This window comes from Haemorhous mexicanus, chromosome 9 (genome assembly GCF_027477595.1).
Source record: "Haemorhous mexicanus isolate bHaeMex1 chromosome 9, bHaeMex1.pri, whole genome shotgun sequence".
Classification (NCBI taxonomy): domain Eukaryota; kingdom Metazoa; phylum Chordata; class Aves; order Passeriformes; family Fringillidae; genus Haemorhous; species Haemorhous mexicanus.
The window spans coordinates 27218884-27245802 of NC_082349.1; the positions used below are offsets into that span (position 1 = coordinate 27218884).

Here is a 26919-nt window from a genome sequence, read left to right on the forward strand (position 1 = left end):
GTTCCTGGTGACCCTGAGCTGCGTTCAAAAACCATAAGGCCTCCCTAAGCCAGGAACATTACTTTGTTATAGACAAAAAGTAAATTAACTGATTTGCAGATCTGTTCTTGTGGCTTAGGTGGGACAAGGCTGATCTGTGCAACCTTGGGCAAAAAGGACCTGTAAAACTTTGTCCTGGCCTGGGGTGTTTTTTCTCATTTTGCTTTGAAACAAACAATTCAGACAGAAAGGGAACCATCCCTGACTTTGTTTAGCTTGGAACAGGCTCTAGAATAACTTGCCACCGTTGAGTTCTGCCTCCCAAAACCACACAGGGCTGCAAACATATTTCTCCATTTCCCCTGCTGTTTCTTGCTTGCCCTCTCTCCCACACACGGTGTAACTCCAGCCAGCATTGGCCTTGCCAAAGGAAGGTGAGTGCTTACCCTGTGCTGTGGATAGCAAGTCTCTCCCAAGCTGGTGGTGGGTGCTGGAGCTGGGATGCTGCCTATGCTGGGCTTTGGAGGGCAAGGCTGGACTCCCCTCCTTCCCTGAGCTGCTGCTTCACTGCCTTTCTCCCAGGCAGAGCTCTTTTTCATCCCCTCCATGGTTCCAAACTGGATCTTTAAGTCTTTCTTTTGAATTTCTTTGACTAACTCCCTGCGACTACAGCTCTTTCCATGTTGTCAAGGATGATGTCTCAGAGAAGCTGTGGCTGCCCCATCCCTGGAAGTGTTTAAGGCCTGGCTGGACAGGGCTTGGAGCAACCTGGTCTAATGGAAAGTGTCCCTGCAAATGGCAGAGGGGTGGAATGAGATGGTCTTTCAGGTCGTTTCCAGCCTAAACCAACCCATGGTACTTGAACATGGAAGTGGGAGATGCTGGGGTGGAAGCAGGTGGGGAGCTGCGGTGTTTGTCTCCTTTGCTTATTCCACTGATTAGGACCACAGAAGAAGCAACAGTCTGTGGCTCTGAACACTCTAATTGCTGCTTCACTGTGTTTTTGAAGGGGAAGGTTAGAGGGATCAGGAGAACAGATGTCCCTTTGAAATTTGGGAGTTTTCAGGTCCTTGGGGTTTTTTTCTGCTTTATTCTAAGGGATCTTGCCATGACACTCACCCAGCCCTGCTGTACTGCACACCTCTCCTCTTTGTGGTCACTGAACCCACAGTTTGGTTTCAAAGATGGAAAAATCTTGGGCCTCTGTGTTCCTGCAGCCTCACAAAAAAGGCAGCCAGGAAGGAGCTGCTTGAGTGGTGGGAAAAATGAGGAATAACTGCAGCCTTGTGCTTGGTAGACCTTGGAGAGCTTTTGAGGGTGATAACCCTTAATACATGCCCTAGTTGGGGCAGGGGGGCTTCAGTCAGTGCTCACAGGCTCTGTGGAATAAATATCAGGGTCTAATCTGTCCATTGCTTCTTAGCAATTAGTGCATTCCTTTGGAGTTTGCTCCTGTTGATGACTTTGATATGTGTCAACCCAGACAAACCAAGATTTCTGCCTGGGAATTTCCCTGAAGGATTGTCAGCTGGGAGCCTGTAGGTTGAGTTTAAACCCAAGAGTCTGAGACACACGTGTCTTTTCAGCTCCCAAGGAGTTGTCCTGTGAGCAATGGGTGCATCATCCGTGAGAGATGGTCCGTGCATGCTCCGCTCCCACCGTGGAAGCATCTGGGAGCCCGGCTGTTCTGAGAGCTCTGCATCATTGCCTGGTCTAATGAAAGACATCCCCAGACCCTCCTGGGGCTCAGATGGGCCATGTGCTTTAGGATGATCTCAGCCATGAGGAAATGGTGAGCCTCTCCGAGGAAGAGATGGCCATGATTCACTCGGATAGAAATAGAAAAGCCAAGCACGCAAATGGAGACTCCCTATTGACCAGGTTCCTGCCATTTAAATGGGTTTTTACTATCTATTCCAGTATTCATTTGAAAATCACACACATTTACTCATACACACTACAATCAGATTGTTTTTAAGCCATTAAGGCCCATTGGGTCAATAACCAGCATTTTCAAAAATCTATTAAATTCACATTTCCGTGGAAATAGAGCTTTTACAATTGATCATGGCTACTGACTCCCATTAAAATAAACCCTAAATGCTATCAACTCCCCCAAGATGTAGAGCACTAAAAGACAGTTTGCCAGGCCAAATTTATCCCAGGGGAAAGTTGATGGTCCATTATGCTTAAGCAACATGAAAATTGTCATATAAGTCAGGAAGTTTATGGGACTTGCATGGATTTGTCTTCCCTGAGGGGTGAAAAGGAAGGTTCATGGGTTGAATCACTAGTGCTAACACAAGCTCAAAGCCGGACTCCTGTAGGAGCTTTTTGGGAGCGTTGAGCCTATTTTGAATTAAATTTCAAGTGTGTGTAGAGTTTGGTTGTTTGGCAGAAATAAATTGTGCTTTAGGGCTGAAGTGCTGTAAGAAATGCTAATTTGGGGACCAGTTCTTGGTGCCACAGGGTTTCCTATGTTGCCTAGGTCTGCACAGCAGAGGTGCTCCAGCCCTCTGATCACCTCTGTGGCCTCCTCTGGGCTCAACCTGACAGGTCTATGTTTTCCTTATCCTGGTGGCCCCAAATGCTGCAGCTTGGGACCCCTAGCTCTGGACCACTGCAGGTGGGGTCTCACAAGAGCAGAGTAGAAGGGAATGGGCAGTGGTTTCCAAGACATGCACCAAGGCTGGGGGAAGAGTAATGCAGAATGAAGGGGTTCCATGTCTTGGCTTGGCGGAGAAGCATTGGGAGCTTTGTGCTCCAGCTGTCCTTTCCGATTAGGGCTTTGCTGCTTGCCATCTCTGGCAGCCAGCAGCAGCTCTCGGGCCACAGGCTCGCCGCCGGCGTCAGCCCAAAGCTGCCGTGCCCCTTGGAGGAGAGGTCAGGCAGTCCCTGCAGAGCCAGAGGCCAGGCTTCCCTTGTTTGTCTCCCTTCATGCCTCCTTCAATCAGCTTCACTGCAGCCCTCTGCTCCCTCCCACAGCCCTGGATTTCTCTGCTGTGTGGGCCTGATCCAGCACTCCTCTTCTTCCTGCTGCTGTCTCCCCAAGACCTCTCTTGTTGGGTATGATGTCTGTGCTATGGGGCCATGTCTTGGTGCTTCCATGAGGCCACTCATGGAAAAGACACTCCTTCCCCTCCAGCAATGTGGTGATGTTGGATGGTATTTGTGATGGGAGTGGAGGAGGCAATGGAGTGAATTGGTCCTTTCCTCCCAAAGAGAGTGTAATTTGCGGCAGGTGGAGAGGAGCATGTGGGTTCCTGTTCCTGGATGGACTACAGACAGTCATCCCTAGAACAAGTGTTGTGGGACTTTCTCTTACAGTGGGTTCTGTGTCAGGCAGCAGGACCACTTGGGGTTATTGGTGGTTGGCCTTGGTGCTTTTTGCAGTGCAGGACTGACTCCTCCAGGAGCTCAGGAGAGAATGACTACAGGTCTATCAAATAGCCACAACCATCAGCATTTTTTCTTTTTTCGGAAACTGAAAAGCAACTTAAGCAACTTGAACAAAATGCTGGTGTCTGAGTTCCAATGAGTATGTCTCAAAAAGACCTTATTTCCTCCAAAGGTATGCTAGGGCTGGTGGTAGCTCAGTACTATCTGGGAAGCCTGCCTGGACACATGGAGATGTGCTGGGATTCCCAGCACAGCCATCCCCAAGGGCCCTTGGACAGGCTGTGGTGCCCATTATGTGTACGGCAGCAAGCAGCTGAGTGAGGCAGCGAGCCAGCCCTGCCCTCAGGGTGCAAATATCACAAACCCAGTGTTTTTCTGTGATCCAAGCATTTGATGCACATGTGCATCCCGTTGGCACTGGTGCCCACTATGGTGTGAGGGCACAGCTGGGGGTTAACCTCTCCTGAGGCTTATTCTCATGTATTCAGCACAAGTGGGGGACCATCCTCAGTTCACACCCTAAAACATGAGTACCAACATGCAACCAGCCTTAAAATTTATCTCTGCCCTCCTACCCTGCATGTAAGCTGTCAACAGAGCTGTAACAAGATCCAGAGAAGAAAGCAGCATGTGGCAGAAAAGCAAACAGTCTCTGGGCAGGCTGATAGGGAGGAATTAACACAGCTTTCCTCTAAAGCTAGGTGTCCTGCTCTGATGCCAGAGGCAAAGACAGCTCCTTGATGCCTGACTGTGGCTTTGCTCTGTGTTCAGGAGAACTTTGAATGTATGGAAGTCAGTTGTGATGATTGTGGAAGTCCTGTCAAATGCCTCTGAGTCAAAATCAGAGGGGCTGTCTCCAAGGAACATATTACAGTAGGGATCTGCTGTTGACCTCCAAACCAAGAGGATAAGGTCAGCAAAGCAGTATTTGAGTAATTTAAGCACTGAGTCATCAGAACTTTGTTCTTCTGGGTGATTTCAATTACCCAGATATCTGTTGGTAGAATGATACAGCAGCTCACAGATCATCCATAAGTTTCCTGGAATGTGTAGAGGACTGCTCCTCACGTAGGTGTTGGATTTGCCAGCCAGGAATGAGGCACTGCTGGACTTGCTACTCACAAACCAATCATACCTGGCTTGTAAGAGCTTGGCTAGTGATAGTCTTGCCTGCAGTGATCACAATATTGTGGATTTTGGATTCTGCTGCAGTGCTGGTGGTTAGTGCTAAGACAAAGGCTTTAGATTTTTGAAGGGTAAATTGAAGCTGGCTCAAAGCTCAGTTGGGAAGGATTCACTTTCGTGCAGGCTACAGGAGTGAGTGCTGGGAGTTCTCAAGAGCACTCTCCTGGAACCACAAGAATAGTTCATCCCCTTTAAAGGTAAGAGAACCAGGTGGGAGCAGGACTTTAGAGATTGGACAACCCAAGGATCGTTGTGATCCTTGTTCACCCTCTCAGACATCTCTGCAAGTACCCTATTGGCTGTTTTCCAGTCATGTGTCCTGTCATCAGTCCTTCTGGATCCAAGGTGGCATTTCCCCTGCAAATGTATTACATCCACTGAGTTTTATCTGTGAATATTTGTATTTATGCACTCTTCCCTTTTGCCCCCTGCTCTATATTCCTACATCCCACACTTTTGGAGTTGGGACTAGCCACCTCCCCAGCAGTCTGTTGTCCACCCAGTCCCACTGACACTTCAGCCCCCATCCAACTGCTACCACCTTTTTTTTTTTTTTTTTGTCTTTATCTTAAGCTCTGCTCCACTACCATGTGGTTAAACTTGGAATAAAGGTGGGGACCGTGCTGTAATTTTGTCCAGGGATGCAGATGCATCTTAGTTACACTGAGCTTCAGCTCCTTAGCATATCTGCTTCTTCCTTCTTTTGCCCTTATTTCTAAAAGGATCTTTAACTCTTTGTTTTCACTGGAGTCAGCTTAATTTCAGGGAATTCCATTTCCCTGACAGCTATGATGCAGCAGTGTCTGCTGGTCAGTCCTAGTTTTCAATTCTTCATTCAAGACCTGTGTTCATCCCTCCATTTAAGTTGATCTGAATCCACCCATGACAAGTTAAGGCCAAGTTTTCTCTCTCTCATCTGCTCTTTCATAATTTGTGCACCGCTTACCAAAACCAGGTTTAAAATAGCATTGCCTTTGGCTGATTCAGTGATGATTTAGTGAACAACCTTTTAGCCAACACTTCCAGGAATATCTGGGCCATGCCATTGTTAGCAGCACTTATTTTTCAGCCTATCTCAGGGCAAAATGCCCTGAAGGCTTTCTGGTCTAACACTGATGTTAATGTATTTCTTTCCCAGATCTGACCTCAAGATGTTGTGTACTACCCTCTGATGTAACAGAGCTGCGTGCTAGCAATCTGCAGCCCTCTAGCTCCCTTTCCCCTGTAAATCTCTTGTGGAAGGGTCACAGCCTTGAACTACAACATGTCTTTTTGATCCCATCTGTACCTTCTGCCAGTGCAGTTCTCTGACCCTTCAGCATCTGCTGCTGCTTCAGTCCCATGCTCACACATGGAGATTGAGAGCTATCTCTGAATCCAACAAGAATTGCTCATATATAAGGGAGCCTCCTGATCCTGAAGGATCTTGTTTTGCCCTCTCTCCTTCTTTGGCATCTTGACGCTCAGCCACCCATGCAAAACTTAAACTGTCCTGCCAGTGATGGCTGCTCTTCTACTCGTGCTGTCAGTGCCTCAGAGGTGGATTTTCTCCAGGCATGTCCAAGAACTGTGTGATATCCTCATCCCTTGTGGACTCAAATGCTCTTTGGCTGGAGTCCAGCACCCAGTGAAGTTGATGAAAGGCTCCTGAGCACTACAGAGGGTATTATTCCAGCAGTGTTGTGCTTCCCGTGATCCTAGGGGAATGTCTGGCTCTTTCTCAGCCTTCTCTTCCCATCTTGCATGTGTTTTGTATCTGGCTGTGTTACCAAAGCCTGTCCAGATGAGAGTCATTTGGATGTTACTGCCTTGTCAAGTTGTCATGATGCTGGCAGAGAATGTTTGTGGCATACCAGCAGCGTGCTGGACTGGAGTCAGAGCTCCCAGACATGGTCATGGGGATGCAAATAGTCTCAGTAAGTACAGAAGGACTCAAAAACACAGCATCCCCCCAGCTGCATTAATGCCAGAACTTTTGGGGCAGGTAAACTCAGAGTGTGAGGCAGCTGCAGTTATACGAATGGCCATCAGCCCCGTCTGGAAGCAGAGCAAGTAACTCATCTGGGCTCATCCCCTGTGCCAGGGTCACACCGTGTTTGTGCTGTGGTGGTGGGCTTCGTCTGCTTGTGGCAGGCAGGAAGGGAGGCAAGGCTGAGGTTGGATGAGAAAAGGGATGAGGGTTCCCAGATTCTAGCAAGATGCATTTATGCAAGCAGAGAGCCCAGGTGTGGAGGCCCACCTATTTAGACCCCCTGCTGAAGATTCACCATGAAGAGGAGTCCTTTGGTGGGCTAAAATGGAAGATATCTACTTTGGCTCACCATCCAGAGGAACATCTCCCTTCACAGATGAATTTAGAGAGTCTGCTCTCCCAAAATGTTCATGCCATTTGGATCATCACCTGTCTTCATGGACTGAGCTGTGGTTCAGAGACAAGGTTGCTGTGTTTGTCATTAACCTTTTGAAGCCTTGAAGAAATGTTTTACCCACATGCTAAAAATGTTATTGGCAGACTGATGCTCATTTCTGGGCAGTCTGAGGGATTCCTCGTTTGTCAAGCAGAGGTTTGGGGGAAAAGGGAGCCTCTTTGCTTGCAGGAAGTAGGAAGAGGAATTTCCTTGCAGTGGTTGAAAGATATGAAAGCAGAGCCAGGAATCCCCTGTGACTTCTTTAGGCTGTATGGTTAGCTGGAGCTGGCTGGATCTCAACTATTTTCCAGTTGTCCATGGAGGGTGCTTGGACAGCTTCCACCCAACCCCACTCCCACATCCCCTCGGAAAGGTCTACAGGGAAAAGACTCCTATTTTTGAATTGCAGTGGAATTCCTGTGGCATTACATGCTGCACCCTTTGCAGTACCCAGAGAATTCAGTTTGATTTATGGTGCTGCAGGGGGTATGTGCTGGCCTTGCTTTTCATTTGGAGGTGCCATCTTTTGTGGCTTGCTGGTCATGGCCACTGTGGCCCCAAGGCTTCCTGTTATGGTGTAGTTGTCACTAAAAAGTGCCACTCTTGCCCCTCCTCTCCCATGTCTGGCTTGTTTTACAGCTTGACTGTGTTTTCTGCTGCCCCATGGATTAGCAGATCCTCTCATCTCTTCCACTTGCCCACCAGCATTGGTCCTGTTGTTGCTCCCAGAAATTTGTGCTGGAAAAGCTGCAACAGCTCTGTCTCTCCTGGGTATATCAAGTCTTCTCCTTTGACCGAGCCAGCTCAGAGCCTGACTTACAACCAAGTAAGTCAGGCTCTGAGCTGGCTCTGTCAAAGGAGAAGGTGGTTAGGAAGGTGTTGTCTCCCCTGTGGTCAGGACAAAAGTTTCCAAGGAAAAGCATGAGAAAACAATGTGACTTCTCCAGGGAGGTCTGGGATCATGGGTGGAATGTGATTTTTCAACTGTTCAGAAAGGGAGCTTTGGTTCTTTAGACTTTAATAAGGTAAGGTCTAGTGTAGTAAGAGTTTACCGTGCATATCTACTGTCATTTGAGGACTTTCCCCCTTGATATGAAGGGGTGACACAGGGAAGATGGAGCAGGACTCCAAGAAGACAATTGTCAGGAAGCAATGGACACAATTGGGAATGTGAGAAATTTGGATTAGACATTAGAAATTATTTTTAACTTGAGGATGCTTGAACACTAGAATAAGTTGCCCAGAAAGTTTGGGAAGCCTCTGTCCTTGAGGCTGCTCAGGCCCCAGATGACCTTGAACAATGCAATCTAATTAGACCTGCTTTTGAACAAAGGGGTCAGAATGGCCTGTGGGGATCCTCTCGGTCTGCAGTGGATTCTCTGGTCCTGCTGTTCTGTGGTGACAGTCACTAAAGCTGCTCCATCTTCTTTTCCCTTTTCAACAGTAAGATGCACCACAGGATGACAGCCTCTCATTATGTCCCATACAAGTAAAACAGGATGCAGTGTGGTGCTTTAGTGTCAGGTCATCAAACAGTGTCATTCAGCAGAACTTTGAGCCAGCATCACCTGTTGTAAGGGAATCTACCATTTCTGGGCTCACCTCTTCAAATACCATCATTTTGGATGGTGTTCATTCCCATACTCATGTCTAATAATGTCATTCTTTCTCTACCATCCCTAATCTCTCGCTGCTGTTGCACATACTCTTCTTGCAAGCTTCACTCTTCCAGGGCTGCAAGTGCACCCCCAGCTCCAGGTGGCATCACCACACAGCTGGCTGCTCTTGGAAAAAGAATGACTTTGAATCTGGCAAACCTGATGTCCCATCTCTATCTTTTCTGTCCTCTACCCTATTCTTTGGGGTTGGTTTGTGTTTTGATGCTCAGCTGACAGCTGTACCTTCATGTATCCTTCTGTCCTTCCTTTGTGCTTCTATGCTGGGTAGCAGTGCCCATCCTGCTGTAAATATCACCTAGTTTGGAACACTCTAGTCTTGTAAGCATTGGAAAATAATGTGGGAAGCAGAGGTGAGTGCTTTCATTTAGGCTGTTTGTGGAGACCAAAGGCTGCTCTGCCTTTGCCTTGGTGAAAATCACAGAAGCACTGAAGGAGAGGGAGAGCCTAACCTTGGCAGGAAGCAAAAGGGTCAGATGCCAGTTGGATGCTCCTTGTCTAACCTAAGGATGCCAACAGGAAATGTAGTTTGAGGGGAATTGGAGTTGCCCAGTCTAGAATTGTTCTGCTTACATCTTTGGAGGTGTTAGCAGGATATTTGTGCTTTCTGTGCCATAGCAGGTGAAATTAGGGTCCTTTCGTCTCCTTGCCTATCCAACCCATCTGAACAGCTCTCAGTGCTGGAGCTGCTCCCTCTAACCCTTACACATCCCTGAACCATCCAGATCTCTCAATGGAGGAAATTACAGTTATTTATAATTAAGCTTTAACAAAAAATGTTGCTAATGTCAAGGGAATGGCAGGCGACAGCCAGAAAAACATCATGTCTCCAGAAGAGGGACTGCAGGAGTATCCCTCTGAATAGGGCTGACGTCGGCTCTTGGAATTTGGGCAGCCTGGAAGGGTTTGGGGCTATTTTTCCGATATATCATAGGTCAGGATTGATGCTATTTTTAAGTCTGTGTCCCCCGAGCAGCTTTGAAGAGTGAAGGAGACTTTCTCTCCCCGCCTCCCCCTACCCTTATGCTCTATTTCTATGAAATTTTTGCTTCTATTCCTTCCGAGTCATGCCACAAGTATGTCCTTCAGGTTTGTTTATTCTTCTCACTATCTATTCCTCTCAGCCTGCTCCCGTCTTGGTTGGGTTGAAGGGGTGGCGTCAGCATGGCGCATGTCTGGGATGCTCAGGCGAGACATCACAGAGAAGGGATCAAGTTCTCCTAATTTGTCCTTTCCGGTTGGGAGAGTTTTCTCTCCACAAGCTGATGTGGCTGGGGAAAGTGTTCTGGGAATGCTGCTTTGTGGTGGGAGATCTTGGGGCCTGGTGAAGACAAGCTGGTCATCTCATCTCACCACATAGCCCAGCCAAGATTTCTCTGAAGTAACTGAATCTTCAGAGCTCCTGGGTAGATGGGTGAGATGCCTCCAGCCTGGGATGGTCTTTGGGGGCTGACTGGTAGGAGAGAGGCAGTCAGAAGACCCTGATTATTTGACACCTCCCAAGTCAGCAGTGGCTTTTGAAAGCCTCTGCTGTTTCAGGTCCAGGGAAGTAGCCCTTGGGTTTTCCCAGCTCTGTTCCACATGCTGCCCTGCTCTAGTTTATTTCTGGAATCCTTTTTTTTTTTTTCTTCATTTTTTTCTCCTTCTCTTCAATTTGCTGTAGCAACCTCTTTCTTTCTAAACAAGCCTCTTGGTGTAACAGCTTTACTAGGGATCTTGCCATTTCAAACAAGAAAGAAAAAACGGTTTCCTTTCTCATGTCACATCTCAGATGAGAATGTGCCTTTTTCCCCTTAGCCCATCCTCAGCTCCATCCTCCTGTGTGTCATCCCACGTAGTGAGGAATGCACTAATGGGCATCACTGCTAAAGGGCACCACCAGAAGCAGCTTGTTCAAACAGAGCTGGTGTTCCTTCATGGTGAGCCCAGTGTAAAGAAACAGCTGTGCTCCCTTCATGATCTGTCCACGCAGCTCAAAGATGCCAGTTGCTCCTGGAAGCATGGGAATAAGTGAAATGCTTTCCGCCACCTTAATGTTGCTGTTGGCCTCATGCTGCAGGTTGAGTCATTCTTATGACATATTTCCACAATGGTGTGTTTCCATCATCATTTCATAGTGATGTATTTAAAGCCTTTCCATGAGTTGTTTTTTTTTTTTTCTTGCTCAGAATCTCTTAAATGAATGGCTTCACAAACTGTGGGTCAGGGTCTTCAAGGTTTGAAGTCTTAGAGACAAGTCATTGAAATGTGGAGACAATGTCTGCTACCTGTCCTAAGCCTGCCTCAGCCCATGAGCTTAGTGGCCCAGATGGTGGAAATGGCAGTGCTTAATTTATAGAATCATAGAATATCCTAAGGTGTAAAGGACCCACAAGGATCATTGAGGTCCGTTTAAAAGGGTACCTGGCATTTGCAGCACAGTCCAAGACCTTATAATTCCACTGCTATTATTATTGGAATTATTATTGCTGATGTTAGGGTAGACTTTGATTGTTTTGCATAGCTGAGGACATGAACTCCCTAAAGACCAGCGCTGGGACTGTTGATGTTCTGGTGAATGTGATACAGTCTTTTGATCTGTGCAGAAACACTCACATAGAGGGAAGAGTGAAACCTAAATTTCCTGACTGCTACCCACCTCTCCTACTCCATTACCTTACTGTGGCCTTTAGAAATGGATGTCTTGGATATCACATTCCAGTGTTTTTTCAACTCTTTATTCCCAGCTCTGAAGATATGAGGAGAGACAGCCAGCAGTGTTGTCAGGAGACTTTCCCCTCTAAACTTGCCCTTTGATGAATCTGGCTCCAGAGATTACCCTCTCCTCATTAAGCTTATTTTGGGAAATCTTGTTTTTTCCTCTGCTGGCTCCTGTAGGTATCCCAAACCTTGTCTGAAAGATCCAGATCATGAGCAGAGGGGACAGTCTTCTCCAAGGTCCATTTTGAGCAGAGCTGCATGAATTTTTTTTTAATTTTTTTTTTTTTTTTTTTTTTGAGCATGTTCCAAGATACTTTTTGCTCATACTCTTCCTTGTGCAATTCCATGGGATGTGTTTTGATGAGAGATGTGCCTGTGCACTGCTGGGACACCCTTGTTTTTTACCACATACTGCCATCTCTGGCATACTTGTTTTCCTAGGAAAAAGGATGGAGTGGAAGTCCAGATGGACTAGAGAAGCTGGAGTTCTCAGCCCCAGCTGACAAACCCTCTCTGCTTCCAACAGTAAGGTGTGATGTCCATTCCCCTCTTGCCCTGTATCAGGGCAACCCCTGAAAACCCTTGATGGAAGCAGTTGGAATTCTGGATTAATTCTTCTCTCCTTCCAACTCAAATTCCGCTTTTCTGATGCCAAACCCCCTCTCTTTTCCCTAGCAGGACCAACCTCTACATTTCCTTCCTCCTCTCATATTTTCTCCTCCTGTTTTATCGTATTTTATTTTATTATTTATTATCATATTTTGTGGGGCTTCTTTTGTCGCCGTGGTTGGAAAGCCTTGTCTTGGGAGTAGAACTCACCAACAAAGCTACTGTAAGGAGCAAAACTTCTTCAGGCTTGCATGAGTGCCTTCCACCCACAGCCAAACCTCTCTCTACATGAACTTGCACCTTATAGAGCAGAGTTTGCAGTGTCACGGGACATCCTGCGGGAATGCTGAATACTTCAGTGCTTTAACACGCTTTTGGTTACAGAGTCGAGGATGTCTCCAGGTCTGATCCAGACACTTTTCCCTTTGAAACCAAACTCACCAGCCCGGGTTCCTGATGGCAGATTGCAGGAGGTACTTGGCACTGTCAAACCAGCCCAAGTTGGTGGTGGTCAGTGTGGGTTTGGGAGGCATCCTGCGCAGTGTGGAATTTCAGCAGGCAGCCGGCCACTACTGGGCCAGGGGCCCCAGGACAGCAATGCCAGCCTTTTCCCTGGGAAACAAAACTCACAGCCCAGGTTCCTGGTGTCAGTGTTCAGGAGGTGTTTGGGACTCTCAAAGCAGCCTGAGTTTTTGGTGTTGGCAGCTTGGGTCTGGGAGGCATCCTGTGCAATGCGAAATTTCTCATGTCGGCCGCCCTCTCATGGCCGCAGGCCCCTGAACACCAATGCTCCTTTGTAGGATGTCTGTGGGTGGCTCCCACTTTTCCTCCTCACTCTGTTTGGAATGTGTGATGGATGTTTCCTGTCTTTTGACCTTTCAGGGCTTACATGAGCGTGAAGGAGCTGAAGGAGGCTCTGAAGCTGAACAGCACCCATTTCCTCAATATTTACTTCGCCAGTTCGGTGAGGGAAGAGTTGGCTGGTGCTGCCACTTGGCCATGGGACAAAGAGGCCCTTAGTCACCTGGGTAAGTAACTTACCCCATTCCTGGGGTCTCAGAATTACTGGTTTTCCTCTCTCTTCCTCGACTTGGCAAATAGAGGCTGATGTGCTGTGCCTCAGCATTGTGGATGTTTCATACGAAGGTCATGATACCAGGGTTTGGGTGTTCCAGCAGCTGCTCCTGTAAGGAAAAGAGCTGCCTTTTCCCTGAATCCATGTGGGTAAGGTTGTGAGATTATCCACTGACAAGGGGCTTCAGCATTGTTATGAGAAACTTTTGATGGTGAAGGTAGTGGGACTACAGGTTTACCCTAAGTGCAAGCTCTGGAGAAAGTTCTAGACTCACAATTGGTTTCTCCTGGACCTTCCAGGTCTATATTTTAGGATTCTGGAGACAGTGAACTTCACTCTACAGCACATAATAGCAAACAGATACAAACAGAAGTGTCAATGTTTTCAGAGCTGAGATGGCAGATTTCAGCAATGCCAGGGCTGCCCAGACAGCAGCCAGAACTGGCCACTTCTGAATCCAGCTGCAAGTGTGAGGATAACTATCAAATTTTACCATATTTTTATTACTTGGCCTACTACCTGCTGGAGGCAAGGTTCTCCTTGGCCTCAGAGGATTCAGGGCAGACCCTTAAGGTCATCAGTCCTCATAGGCTGCAAAACAGCCAAAACGGCTACTGGTTCCCTAGAATGTGATTGTTTTGTGCATTTTCTGCAATTTCTGTTATTTCTCTTTTTCCTGCCTCTCCTACCACCTCTTCAGTTGTTGGAGTTTTCTGGCAAAGCCCTTTACACTTTGCAGTCAAAATGTCTAAAGTGTTTCTCAATAAGTAACTGGAAATAATTACTCCTGACACCTGCACAGCAGATCTAGACCTTCTGCTTTCACAAGTGCGTGATGTTCAACCTTGAAAAGTTTTATACTGCTGTTAAAGACCTGTTTCAAAGTTCCTTTGTGCCAGTTTCCCTCCCTCAATGAGTTTCAGGGCTGTTTTTTCAATAGCATATTGCTACAGCTGCTTGTTGAGGAAGGCAAATGTCCATGAAATTTATTCTTTCAGCTTCCAGAAATCACTTCCAAGGCTCGGTTTGACGATCATCTGACTGCAGCAAGTGCTTCAGCCACACGTGTTCCCCTCAGACCTCTCCCAATGGCCTGCAAGCCCTTGTACCGAGGGGGAATTGGGGTGACTGCTTTCATCAAAAGCCTGCATTTAGCTCCAGGCTCTGAGCTTGTGTCCAGCCAGGGACATGAGAAATGGCACCATCTGGAAATGCTGGATCAGGGCTTTAGCGTGGAGGTTCAGGGGAAACGGGGTGTTGTCTTGACTCTGGTGCCAGAGCTGTGAAGTATGAAGCTGGATCTGAACTTCTTTGAGTCTCTGGCATGAACTTAAGACTTTGGTTCAAGACTGTCCTTGGTTTTAGTTTTAATGAGCTGGGGAGGGTGGGTGGTGGACTCTGTTCTCCTTAAACAGTGAGCTTCACCACATCATCATTTGCTTTGTACCGTGCACAATGTATATTATTGTCCCACACAGAAGAAACTCGGGACTGAGGAGGCCATCAATGTGTGGCTTTTGACAAAAGCTCTCACTAGACAGCTGAGTAGATGTGAAAGGAAAGCAGTGAGAAAAGAGAAGGAAAAGCCTTGGGAGGAGTTAATGGCAGTTTGAGAAAAATTCCTGAGCTTAAAGACCTAGCTATGGCCAGGGGTGGAGACAGGTCTATACACAAGAGAGGGATCTGTCTCCAAAAAGACAGGCTCCTTTCCTTGTGCTGAATCTTGCTAATCTCCTGTCTATCCTGACCTTAAAATATTAGAGTCAGCACGCAAGACCTGCACCCCTCGTACCACTGTCTGCTCCCATGGAGCAGAAATGCCATGCTGATTTTTTCCCTACACACATACAGACCCTCCATGCTTTAGTTCTCTGCATGAATCAAGTTAGTTCCTTGGCTTCTCTGAGAAACCAAACTGCCTCTTGTCTGCAGAGAGTCTTGGTCAGATTTTGCCCTATTTGTTTCTCTGAACTGCTCTTTCTTGGATGTTTTCAGGAGAAGCATCATGAGACTTTTTCTTCTCCAGCTACCTTCCCTTCTGCTATTTTAATACTTTGCCACAGTCCAAAGATCACTAGATTTATTGTTCTCCATCATCTCCATCTCTGGAAGTTGTTTAATCTGCCACCTGGATTTTAATCTCCTCATAAACCATTTTTTTCATCATCTTTGAGTGTGTTTTTCAGGAGGGTCGACCTTACCTTCCTGTTGGTGTCATCACCTTCTGGAAGTCTTCAGTGAACTTTGTTTTTCATCCCCTTCTCTTCACAATGCTTCTTTGGGGCTACCAGAAGTTACATGGCCATTCATATGCTGGTTACTTACAGTTCTAATGCTCTCCTCCAGACTTTTTTCCTGAGGAAATTTAAAATTTTAAGGCAGCCTTTCTAAAGGCTTGGGGATAGTTTACCAATAATACAGCCAACAGCAACTCCTTGCAATGAAGCATAAAAGACAATTACTGGCTTGGAGAGGCTGAAGTGGTCTATGAAATTTCTGTAGACCATGTTTCAGCTGCTGTGGAGCTCCCAGAGAAAGACAGCTTGCTGCCAGCAAGCAGCACAGGTAGGTCTCAGGTCTGTTTGCACCACTCCCTGTGACTATACTGTCTGTCTCAGTCTTTCCGCCATAATCACCGTGAGTTCCTCGCAAATTCAGATTTCTTGGAGTCTGGAATGAGTTTTCTGAGAACTTAGAAGTAAATATTTTTAACTACAAAGCAGAAGGAGTCGAAGAACTTCCTTTCAAAAAAAGAAAAAACTTTAACTTTCTGTGGTGGAAAGCCTTGTTCAAAAAACCCATTAATGTAATAATGCAGATGCTTTGAACTTCATGTGTAGCTGCATGTGAACTGCATAAACATGGTCGAAAGGCAAGGGAATGGTGAACATTTGATGTTATAAATACTTTCTGGAGTTATATAAGCTGAGGCCAGCTCATATATCTGGCAGAGGTCAGTGGATCCTGAAGGAGGGCCAGCCCTCCCATCTGAGGTACCTTAGGCAATGGCATCTTCCTGTCTGACTAACTGTCATGCATTTGTTCCATTAATTGCTCTGACTCAGTGTTTGGGGAAGACTGGCCCTGCAGTGCAGGTTCAGCTTTGTGGTTTGCTGTTTAAAGGTCCTGTGGTTACTTGGGAATGTCCTCTGGGATAGCCCTGACCTAGGAGCAGGTTGGCTTCTCAGGGACTGGCATGGGCAGGAATCCTTCAGCATTGCCGTAGATCCTGGCTAGCAGCAGAGAATGTCCTGGGAGCAGGACCTTCCAGGGCTGTGTGAGTAAAGGAGAAGCACAGTCTACACCAGCACAAATCTGATGGGCTGGGCATCTCTTGTTGCTTGATCAGAGTGGGGGCTTGGCCCTGGGGACATTACCAGGGCTGCAGCTGGTAGGTCTGGTCTGGAGAGACAAGGTGTTGAGGCCAGACCTGAATCTTTCCAGCTGCCTGGACTTGGTTGGGTGAGCAAGTCCAAAGAAGTCTCTGGCTCACCTGCCTTGCAGTACTGGACACCCCTGATATAAAAGGGATATGGCATTTTTTAGCTTTGTTGTGTAAAAGCTGACCTTGTGAACCTCCTTGAGCTGATTCTCAGGCTCTGAAAGCCCAGTTCAGCCCTTTGCCCAGGGCAGGAGGAGGCAGAGGTGAGAAGGGAATGCCTGATCTGCAGTGGAGAGAGAGGGGAGGGTGGTCCTGTCGGGATGTTATGAACACTTCCACATCTTGCCTTCACAGCCAGGATCCTGCAGAGGGGAAATAGAACTTCCTGGTCCAAAGCTGGGAGCACTCCCAACTCATCAGGGAGCAGTGGGGACAGGGAATGGAGGGATAGGGATGTTCTGGAAGGCAGAGTTCTCAGGCTGTTTCTAATTCTGCCATTTAATTAGTTGTTAAAATGAGTACTAAAAATATGATTGTCCTTGTGGAGTGTGGGGGAGGAATGGAATAGGGGAAGCCAGCAGAGAGGAGGGGAGGGGACGGGGTACTGTGGCCTTGGCATCCCTCTCTTGTGACAGTTTTCTGCCCCCCTGCACTGGAATCCCATTTATTCCACCACATGGGAAGAGCATTGGATTTCTGCAGGGAGGAGGGCTGGGCTGCTTGGTCCCAGGATGCCCTGTGCCCCTGGTGCTCAGCCCTTTTCCCTGTGATTACTGCTGCAGGATGCACACAGGGCTTTCACGTCTCATTTACTTGTTTATGAACACTACTTTCTTTCTGTGTGCACATTCTTCCTTTCAGACCTTTGGGCAGGCAGAACCCCTGCCTTGCTCAGGCTTGGGTTTGGCTGTAGAGATGCCTTTTCTTTCTGTTCTTTCTTCTCTCATGCCCTGTTTTGATTGAAATGAGAAGCAGCTTTTCTTTTATGTGCCCACTGGGTTTCCCATCAATGGGATGCCCTTTGCTATCTGTAGTATTTACTAGGGTGGTAATTGAGAGGGTGATGGCTTCCAGAAACCTAAGAGTTGACAGGACAGAACATGAAGGTCCCAAAAGGATTTTTCAGCCTCTGTGCCTTCTTGTCCGTCTCCAGGCAACTAAAGGGTCAAGAGCTGACTGATGGGATGCAAAGTCCTTTGCTCTCTTGTCTCACAACTAGGAAGAAAGGGAATGCAGCTACTTTGTGACCCATCCTTTGCCTCAAGCCCTGGACAGAAGATCCTCACTGTGGGAAGGAAGAGCAATAAACATGAATTTTGAGCTAAGAAACGGTGCCACTTGACAGGTCAGTGGTGCCTCTCAGCCCTTCCATGGGCCACACACGCAGGGTGTTCCACAGAAGATGCCACCCTCATTTCTTCACCCCTTGTTGAAAGGGCTTGGGAGAATTGCTCAGGGAGTCTCTGAAGGTCCATTCCCAGCCCCCAGCTCAGTGCTCACCCAGCGTGGCTCCCCCATGGGAGTCCCAGACCTGCTGGTGTCTTGCCAGGGACACTGTGATCTGAAGAAAACCCTCTCTTGGAAGGAATGCCCTGTACTCGAGGACATGAGGTAGTCGGTAGTGCACGGAGCTGATCCAGGAGCAGATTTCAAGCAGCCTGTGTGGCTGGAGACAGGATCACACTGTGGCCACCTGCCAGCTCTAACTTTGCTGGCAGGGCAGTGATCATCAGCAGAGATGCAGTAGCAGAGGCTCTGCCGTGAGGTAGCTGGCACAGTAAATCCTCCAGGGCCCTGCAAAGGAGGGAGCAAGTTGTGCTAGAGCCAACTATTCACTACACTGCCATCCAAGCTGTCTGGGTTAAAAGTAGTTGTGTAAAAACAGCCTCCCGAGACATGGAGGGCTTGCCTGGAGTCAGCCTGGGCACATGCTGGGGTCTGCTTTTAGCACCCCTGTCTTCTTGATACTTTCCAGCCCTTGCTCCTCCTCTGTAAGGCAGCATGGAAAAGTGGATGGAGCGTGAAAATGAGAAGAGAAAAAAGGGGGAAATGGCCAGTGAAAAACCTCAAAACAAGGAGAAAAATGAAGAGATTCCAAAGAAATTTTAATCTGGACAAAATAAAGGAGGCGAATAAAAGGAGGCCAGCAAAGCAAATTTTTTTGTTCTTGAGCACCTTCTGTGAACAGTTTCCTAGCAGATGTGGTGCAGAGCCACCAGCACAGGGTGTGCATCTCAGATCAGGAGCTGGAGATGCTGGCAGTGAGCAAAGCGAAGGCTCTGTTCCACCTGGCTTTTGTCAGTATCCTTGATCCTTGTTCTTCCCATCACAGATGGGCTCACAGGAAAGAAAAACCACTTGCCCTGCAGCCACAGTTCAGTTCAGGGAGGATGATCATGGGTCCTGTCCAGCTCCGTGCTGCTGCTCTCAGTATGAGGTGGCAGCTCTGGGGCAGTTTCTGGGGGACTTACCTGTGCCCATGCTCCAACATCTTTGACAGCTGAACCTGCACCAAAATGGCTTGGTGCCTCTCGTGTCCCCTTGAGTTGGGGGTTGGGGTACCCCAGTGAAGAGGAGTAGGTTTGTGCTGGTTTGTGAGGATCTTGTTGGGTTCATTTGCCCCTTGCTCACATGCAGACCTCTCTGAAGGGGAGGAAGAGATCTTCAGAAGCTATGTCTTGGGAAATCCCACTCTAAAATACACTGACTTTGGGTCAGGTTTGTGGTAGAAGCTTAGTGGATTTGAACAATACCTCATGAGAGTTTTAGTTTACCCCCCAGAGTCTGGTTTGGAGGTGAAAGCAGTAAGTCATGGGTGATTTCTCAGAAGGGTCTGGAGGTAGTGCACCTCAATCTCCATGTGGATTTTTGCTGAAACTGGCTTCTAGTTGGCACAGCTGAATGTGTTGGGACTTTGCTCAGCACCTAATTGTCCTCACCTGCCATGGGAGCTGGCCTGCCTTAGACACCTGCCTAGGCCAGGGAAGGACTTCTGTCCTCTGTTTCAAAAGATGATCCCTGTAAAGGCACAGCATGGCTTGACTTTGTGCTCTGGCTCCAAACCCCCTTTGGAGCTGTGTGATCCAAAGCAGACACCGAATTACAACTGTGCAAAAAAGGTGCAGAGGGCAGCAGTAGCTGAAATGATGGAAGATGTTGAGGGGGGAATAGAGTGGTAGGAGGGGAAGAAAAACCACCCACCCTGTTCTAATCCAAGAGGGCAAAGGAGCCTCTTCCTATCCTGTAAGAGGCTGAATATGTCCGTCTTTGGGTCTCCATCTGGCCCTTCATCTGTGGCCTGGAAGCACAATGAGAGGAGTTTTACCTCTCACAGGTGAGTAATGACAGATGTCCACTGTCCCTTTCTTGGAATGAGGCTCTCTGTACTTGCAATTCCAGGTGGAGTTGTCCTCAACCCTGCTTACTACGGCATGCCTGGCCACACCAACACCATGATCCACGAAGTGGGGCATGTCCTGGGGCTCTACCACGTCTTCAAGGGAGTGAGCGAGCGGGAGTCTTGTGACGACCCCTGCAGGGAGACCACTCCATCCATGGAGACAGGAGACCTCTGTGCTGACACTGCCCCCACCCCAAAGAATAAACTCTGTCAGGATCCAGACCCTATAAATGACACCTGTGGCCAGACACATTTCACAGGAACACCCTTCAACAACTACATGAGTTACACAGGTAACGAGTAATCCTTGTTGGGAGTCACAAGGGGTCACCTTCCTTAAAACTTGGGTTTCCCTCCCTTCTACCTCCATCAGTAGTGCCTTGCCTCACTCCCAAACCGACAGGGACCCTCCTGGTGGATTGGGATGTGTCTGGCAGTGCTTGCAGTAGCTGCTTAACCACTTTCTTTTCTCAGGCTATTTCTATCCATCCCTCTCTTCCTGCCAGTGGGTCGCTGGACATGCACCAAGGCTGTTCTTGTCTGTGTGTGCTTTTGTTCTCCAGTCCTGAAGCTATTATTATTATTATTATTATTATTATTGTTAATTATTAACCTCCTGAACTCTTTTGGCTTGGTTCCCAAGGCATGCCGCAGGGGGCTGGCGTTTCTCCTGCCATGCCAGGGGGAGCGAAGCCGGAGGAGCAGTTCCACGGCCCTGGCTGACCCTCCTGCGGTGCCGTGCAGGCGGTGGCACTGTCCACGTTCCGGGCGGGTGGGGGGACCTGGAGCCGCTGAGGCAGTGCCATCTTGTGGCTTTGGGGACACACGACACCAGAGAGCCCCGGCAGCACAGCCTCCGCGCGCTGGTGCCTCCCAGCCCTCCCTAGAAGTCCCCGAAAAAGTTTAACCAGGAGCAGAGGGCGCGCGTTGCCGTGCCCTAACTCTCGGCCCGGCTTCTCTTGTCCCCAGATGATGACTGCACCAACAGCTTCACCCCCAACCAGGTGGCCCGCATGCACTGCTACCTGGACTTGGTGTACCAGCGCTGGGGCCACAGCAGGAAGCCGGCGCCCATCCCGATCCCCCCCATGGTCACCGGGCAGACTCAGGACTCCCTCAGCATCTACTGGCTGCCCCCCATCAGTGGTGTCCTCCACGAGAGGTGAGGCAGTGTGCTCGCCCTGCTCCTGGGCTTGCACAGGAAGGGACAAGGGATCTCTGTGGCGTGGACCCCCCCAGTCCCCTTCCCACCCTGCTCGTCTCCAGCAGAGCCCTCGGACACCAGAGCCAGGCTGCTGCCATGGCCCCCTGGCAGATGGGCTCTCCTGCAAGCTTCCCGCTCTCTCGGGGTGCCTGGAGGGGAAGCCAAAGAGCATCAGGAGGCAAAGCCAGCTCTAAAACCCCAGAGTGCAATCAGGGAATGAAAAATGAGCTTCATTTAGCACTTATTGTATAAAGTAGCTATTTACCAGGAGGAAATGCAGCCTTGTGGTTAAGGCAGGGAGCTCGAACCACAAGAGCTGGGTTTCATTCCCAGCACTGTCATGGACTCATAGAGCAGCTAACTGGGGGTAACTCAGGAAACTTTTCAAGCCAGAGAAATGATGCCAAGGAGCCAGAGTTGTTTGGCTCTTGAGGAGTGCACGGCCATGAGTGTTGGGTGGATGTCTGTCTTCTCCCCACTAAGGGAGCTACCAAGACCTGGAAACACCACCAGTGCCTCTATTCAGCAGCCCCTCTTGCTAATATATTTCGGTTTCCACCAGGTTTTAGGTGGTGAGACTTTATTTTTAGGGGTTTTTTAAGCACGTACATAAAGAGCTTTTGAACTTGTTGTGAAGCTGCTTCATAAAGCTGTCTTTTATAATTAAAAGGAAAATGCTGTTTGATGGCAGCTGGGGCACTCTTGGGTCAGCGTTTGCTGACTTTTCAAAGAACGGGTGCTCTCTACAATGGCCCTTTTGCCCAGGAGTAACAAGAGCACATACATGTCCCCCCACAGACAGGAGAGGCTCTGAGTGCTGGGCAGCCTCGAGTCATCCAAATAAACTGCTTTGTTGGGGAAAGAAGTGATTTGGGAGCAGGAAAACATGGGTCTAGAAGGGAGGCCCTTTGGAACCATCCCATGTTGTCACTCATAACTGTCTCAGGAGCTGATCTGTTGTGGCAGTCCTGAATCCCCTGAGAAGAACTGGTCAAGGAAAGTGGCTGAGGCTGGCCTTTATAGTAGAAAAGTGTCTTTATCTTTTCTGGAGAGCATGGCAATTTATACTATTGTGACTGGTTTGTATTACAATAATGCTAAAAGCCAAAACCTAACTCTGGGTTTAGCAAAGAGAGCCTTATTTGCACCCACTCTTGTCCAGAGGCATTGCCCTGGGATATGTGGGGTCTGTTAGCTCTGACTGGCAGGGATGGGATTCATTCATCCAAGACTACCCAGAGAGCATGGAGAAGAGGAGAGATTAAATCCAGCCTGTCCCATGGGCGCTCGTGTTTCCCTGTCTTTGAAGAAGCTGATTGCAAGCAGGATGATATAGCCAGGGAGATTGAGACCTTAGCTCTGCTTTTCCAACTCCCTGTCTGGTGCCACCTGGACAGATGTGGCTGGGGAGTTGACTGGTCCTCCTTAGGCATGCCAGGGTGTATGCTCTGTCAGCAGGGAGCAGGACACGCTGTGTGACAGCTGTGCTGAGGATGGCACCTTCCGTCAGTACGTGCACGAGGCCTCTTCCCCTCGCGTCTGCGACTCCTCTGGCTACTGGACCCCAGAAGAAGCAGAAGGTAAATGTCTCCTCTCTTTTCCTGTCTGTGAGTCCCCAGACTGAATCTTTCTGGTAGAAGAAAAAGTTGTTGTTTTTTTTTTTTTTTTTTTTAGAGAATCAGTTGTCTTCCCTTTGCAAGGGTTCTGTAGTGCCGGAAGGACTTCTCGGCACCCAGGAAAAACCTGGTGATGGCTTTGGACAAACTGACTGGCACCCCAATATTACCCCAAATCATTGCTCAGGTGTTGTTGAAAGATACTGACCAAAGGGAAAAGCACTTAACTGAAATCAGTCTTAAATACAGATCTTGGGACCTCATCAAAACCTCAGGGACATTGACAGACTTTGATGTAGTCTTGTCCACAGAGAGCAAGGGGAGCTCTGTGCTGAGTCCCACTGAGTCTATGCCAATCCCTGGGCAGTACATTCCTCCCTAGCCAGGCCAACAGCAGCTGGGCATTACAACTTCTCTTGTGCTGAGACCCAGATGTTGGTTTAGAGACCCACCTTGTGGGCACAGTGGTGACTTTCAGGGTCACACAGTTGCCATAGGAGCTGTTGAGCTTTTCTTGCTCCCTCAGCTCCTCCAAGAGCAGCAGGAGACCAGGGGAGCTGATCCTGGGAGCTGTGTGAGGTGCATGCGTTGCTGCTGAACCATGCAGAGCCAGAGGATGTGGTTCTGTGTGTCTGTAGTTATCACAAGTGCTTGTTTGCTCCGATAAAAAGAGTTAGTTTGTAGGTTCCAGAAGCTTTTGGACTTGTCTTATATGGGTGAAGGCTTTGAATTGGTGCTGGGCCCCCTAAGAAATGCTTCCAGTGGCTAATGAAGACAAGGGTATTTCTACTACAGAATGATAAATTCCAGTGAAAGTCCAGCACTCCATTTCTCTTGCTGAGTGTGTATCCACCATCAGGGGAGGCAGGTTGGGGCTCTGAGGATAGCCTGGGTACTGTCCTGGAGGATCCTCTGGAAAAGCAGCAGGTCCTGCTTCCCTGCTTTGTGACCTGTCCTAGCCTGTGTTTATGGAAAGCTTCAGTCTCTGCTTTTCTTGGAGCATTCAGATGCCCTTGGCAAAGTTTCTGCACCTGTGAGGCTACAGAGCAAGCTTCACATTCCTCAGCTGTGTCTAGTCCTTAGGTCTTTGCGCTGTGTACAGCTGCAGTGTGGATACCACTGTTCCCATTTGAGAGGGCTGTGAGTCTCTGAGATCTGCTGAGCCTTGTGCATATGTGCAAGTACCCAGGAGCTGGGAGACCAGTGGGGATTATTGTTTTCCAAGATGTTATGGCAGGTGCCACCAGGTCTAGGACACGTGGGTACAAACCCACACGGGTGCGCAGTTATAGCCTGGAGGTGCTAAAGCATCTGCAGGGAAGATGGCCCCTGTGGGTCTCCTGTGAAACCAGCTGTCCCCTGGTTTTCACCAGCTTCCTCCTTGTCCCAGGTCCTCCAGACGTGGATCAGCCCTGTGAGCCCAGCCTGCAGGCCTGGAGCCCGGAGCTGCACCTGTACGACATGAACATGACCGTGCCGTGCCCCCAGCCGCATGGCTGCATCCTGGAGCTGCGCTTCCTGCACCCCGTCTACCCCGACTCCCTCACCCTCTGGACCACCTACCTCTCCACAGGCTCTCCCAAGGCACTATCTGACATTGAAATCCTGACAGAGCAAGGGGAGTCCATCCACCTGGGCCCCATGGACACCTTCTGTGATATCCCCTTTACTGTGAAGCTCAATATCCCTAAAAAGATGTCTGGAGTTAAAATCTACACCTTTGACGAGAGGATGGAGATAGACACAGCCCTGCTGACCTCCAGGCCCCACAGCTCCCTGTGCTCTGCCTGCAGACTGGTCCAGTACCGGGTGCTCCGTGACCCCCCCTTTGCAGATGGGTCCCCTGCCACCCCCCTGCAGGGACATCGCCAGTTCATCGACACGTGAGTCACAGAGCTGCTCTGTCTTGGGCTGAAGGGTGGCTGAGTTGGGTTTGATTACCTCCTTGTGTCTTCTCCCTTTGAATCCCTGGATGGTTTTGCTTCTATTTTGTTTTTCCTGCTGTCCCCCTGCTCTGGGAATTACTGCATCCAGTGCCATTGAGCCAAGGGTGTGGCAGACCCACCGTGCTAGGATGACCCTTGTCCATGAGCCCAGGTTAACTAGAAGGAGCTTATTAAACCCAGAAACGTTTTCCCCATCAATACAACCCATGAAATTGCATTTCTCCTATCGATACAATGAGTAAAACGATTGCTCAAGCTAATTCCACTTCTCCCCAGCTCAGACCCTTGGGAAATAAGCAGCATGATCTGAAAGAGACTCTCTTCCCACAGGCTCTGCCTCTGGCAGAGTATGAAGACACGTCAGATTGTGGTACTGCATGGATGTAGACACATGATATCTATAGTTGTGGTGAGCAAATCTCAGTGCTGCAGATGTTGCTGCTTCCTCAAGTTCTCTCTGTCCCTGCAGGGAAGTCACTCCTGGGCAGGTGTACCACTACCAGGTGCAGGTGGTCTCTGGGACAACCTCAGGAGAAGCTTCCCCACCGCTCATCCATGTGCATGGAACACCCTACTGTGGGGATGGGAAGGTGGCCACGTAAGTTGATAAACTCTTCAAGCTTTCAGCTAAGGTTCTTTAAGCTGTCAGGTCATCCTGCCCCAAAGGGAAGCAGCAGGTGGGTCCCTCATGCACAGGTACATGGCTGAAGCTGCTGCAGAAAATCCCTCCAGCAGACCGAGCCGTAGAGCTTGTGGTTTGTAAAATGCCATGTGCATAGGAGATGGAGATGGTCTTTTTGCGAGGCATGGTCTGCATGAGGGGTCCGACCTGAACGTCCTCTGTTCTTGACTTCAGAGCTTGGATTCTGGCCCATCTCAGCAAACTGTTGCATAGTCCAGCCCAAAGGATCTGCCTTTGAAAGTGGGCAGTATAACGTTTTGCTTGGGGCCTGCAACAAGCACAGTCCCACATAGTGCAGTGTCTTTAGAGAGCTGTTTACTCTCAGCTCAGAAACCCCAAATAATGAGGGATGCACCACCTCTACACTGAGAGAGCCCAATGCTTCCCCTGCTCTGCCTGGGAGAGAATTATTTCAGATTTCCTTATTTGAGCTTTTTCAGACTTCAGCTTCCAGGATACTCAGGATCACTTTCATTTGAAATCAGTTTTCTTAGCAGGGTAAGGAAAGGGAAAGGGAGATGAACCTTCTGTCTCTCCCCTTCTTCTGCCTCCTTCTCCTGCTCCCATTGAAACCCCAGCTCCATTTCAGACTCTCCTGCCTTTTCCAACACTTGCTTTCTCCAGCAACAGGTCTTCCTGATGCTTAGTTCTATACTTTTTCCGTTCTCCCAGAGTTCTTGCCTCAGGTTTTATAGCAAAGTCACAGTACAATCATGTCTGCTCCCAAATACTGTGTCTTCAACCTCTTTTTATCCCTTGGCAAGGTGTTTTCTCTATCTAATTCAGTGTGTGGTTCTTCCTTTTGCACTGCTTCAATGGAAATAGAACCAAGATAAGGGGTCCTCGCTCATGGCTGGGCAGGACCACAGGGGTGTGTGTGGAGTCAAAGGTGGTAATAATACATCTGGCTTTTGTTCTCTTAGGAGCCTGGAGGAGGAATGTGATGATGGGGACTTGCTGGATGGAGATGGTTGTTCCAGAAAGTGTAAAAAGGAAAAAGGCTTCAACTGTGTTGGTGAGTCCAACTGGATTGAGGCAGGTCCAAATGGATTGACTCCTTTTGAGGCAGGAGCCAAAACTGTACATTATTCACACTGCTCCTTAGAGCAGAGGGCCATGCACCTCATCACAGCAGAACCTGGATTTGCAGCTGGAGTGATCCATGGGTCTTGGGTGGGAAAACCTCCAGGCTAATGAGACAGCTAAATCTCTTATAATGAGAGAGCTGTGTGGCTGGAGCCTGGTTTGTAAGCAGCTGATCCCTGTTCTCCCTGCAGGGGAGCCAAGCCTGTGCTACGTTCATGATGGGGATGGTGTGTGTGAGCCCTTTGAGAAGACAAGCAGTGTGCTGGACTGTGGTCCCCACACTCCTGAGGGATTTGTGGATCTGTGGGCAGTGAAAGCCTACTCCTCCCAACAGGATGCAAAGTCCTGCCCTGCTTCCATAGTCACTGGAGAGCCTGTTGTGAAGGTGAGTGAAGGCATGGACAAAAAAAATTACAAAGTCTGTGCTGGGGAAGGCACAAACAAAATCAGCTCTGGAAGCTTTCATTGATTATTATCTTCCCAACCAGGGACTGAGTGGAAAATCTGGGCATTTCTCACACTCCTCTTGCATCAGTCCCTAAGTTCAGGAACTGCAGTTCATTGAGAGGTGC

General features: G+C 48.7%; 1 protein-coding gene across 1 annotated transcript in view; it reads left to right on the forward strand.

The window, feature by feature from the left end:
• PAPPA2 (pappalysin 2) overlaps nt 1–26919 on the forward strand; it is an 89124-nt gene that overhangs the window by 16800 nt on the left and 45405 nt on the right. Inside the window, exons 3-10 of the mRNA XM_059854850.1 lie at nt 12839–12984; nt 19813–20106; nt 20783–20975; nt 22473–22597; nt 24024–24516; nt 25049–25177; nt 26185–26276; nt 26539–26732. Of these exons, the coding sequence (XP_059710833.1) occupies nt 12839–12984; nt 19813–20106; nt 20783–20975; nt 22473–22597; nt 24024–24516; nt 25049–25177; nt 26185–26276; nt 26539–26732 (1666 nt within the window). The remainder of the gene's footprint in view (nt 1–12838; nt 12985–19812; nt 20107–20782; nt 20976–22472; nt 22598–24023; nt 24517–25048; nt 25178–26184; nt 26277–26538; nt 26733–26919) is intronic.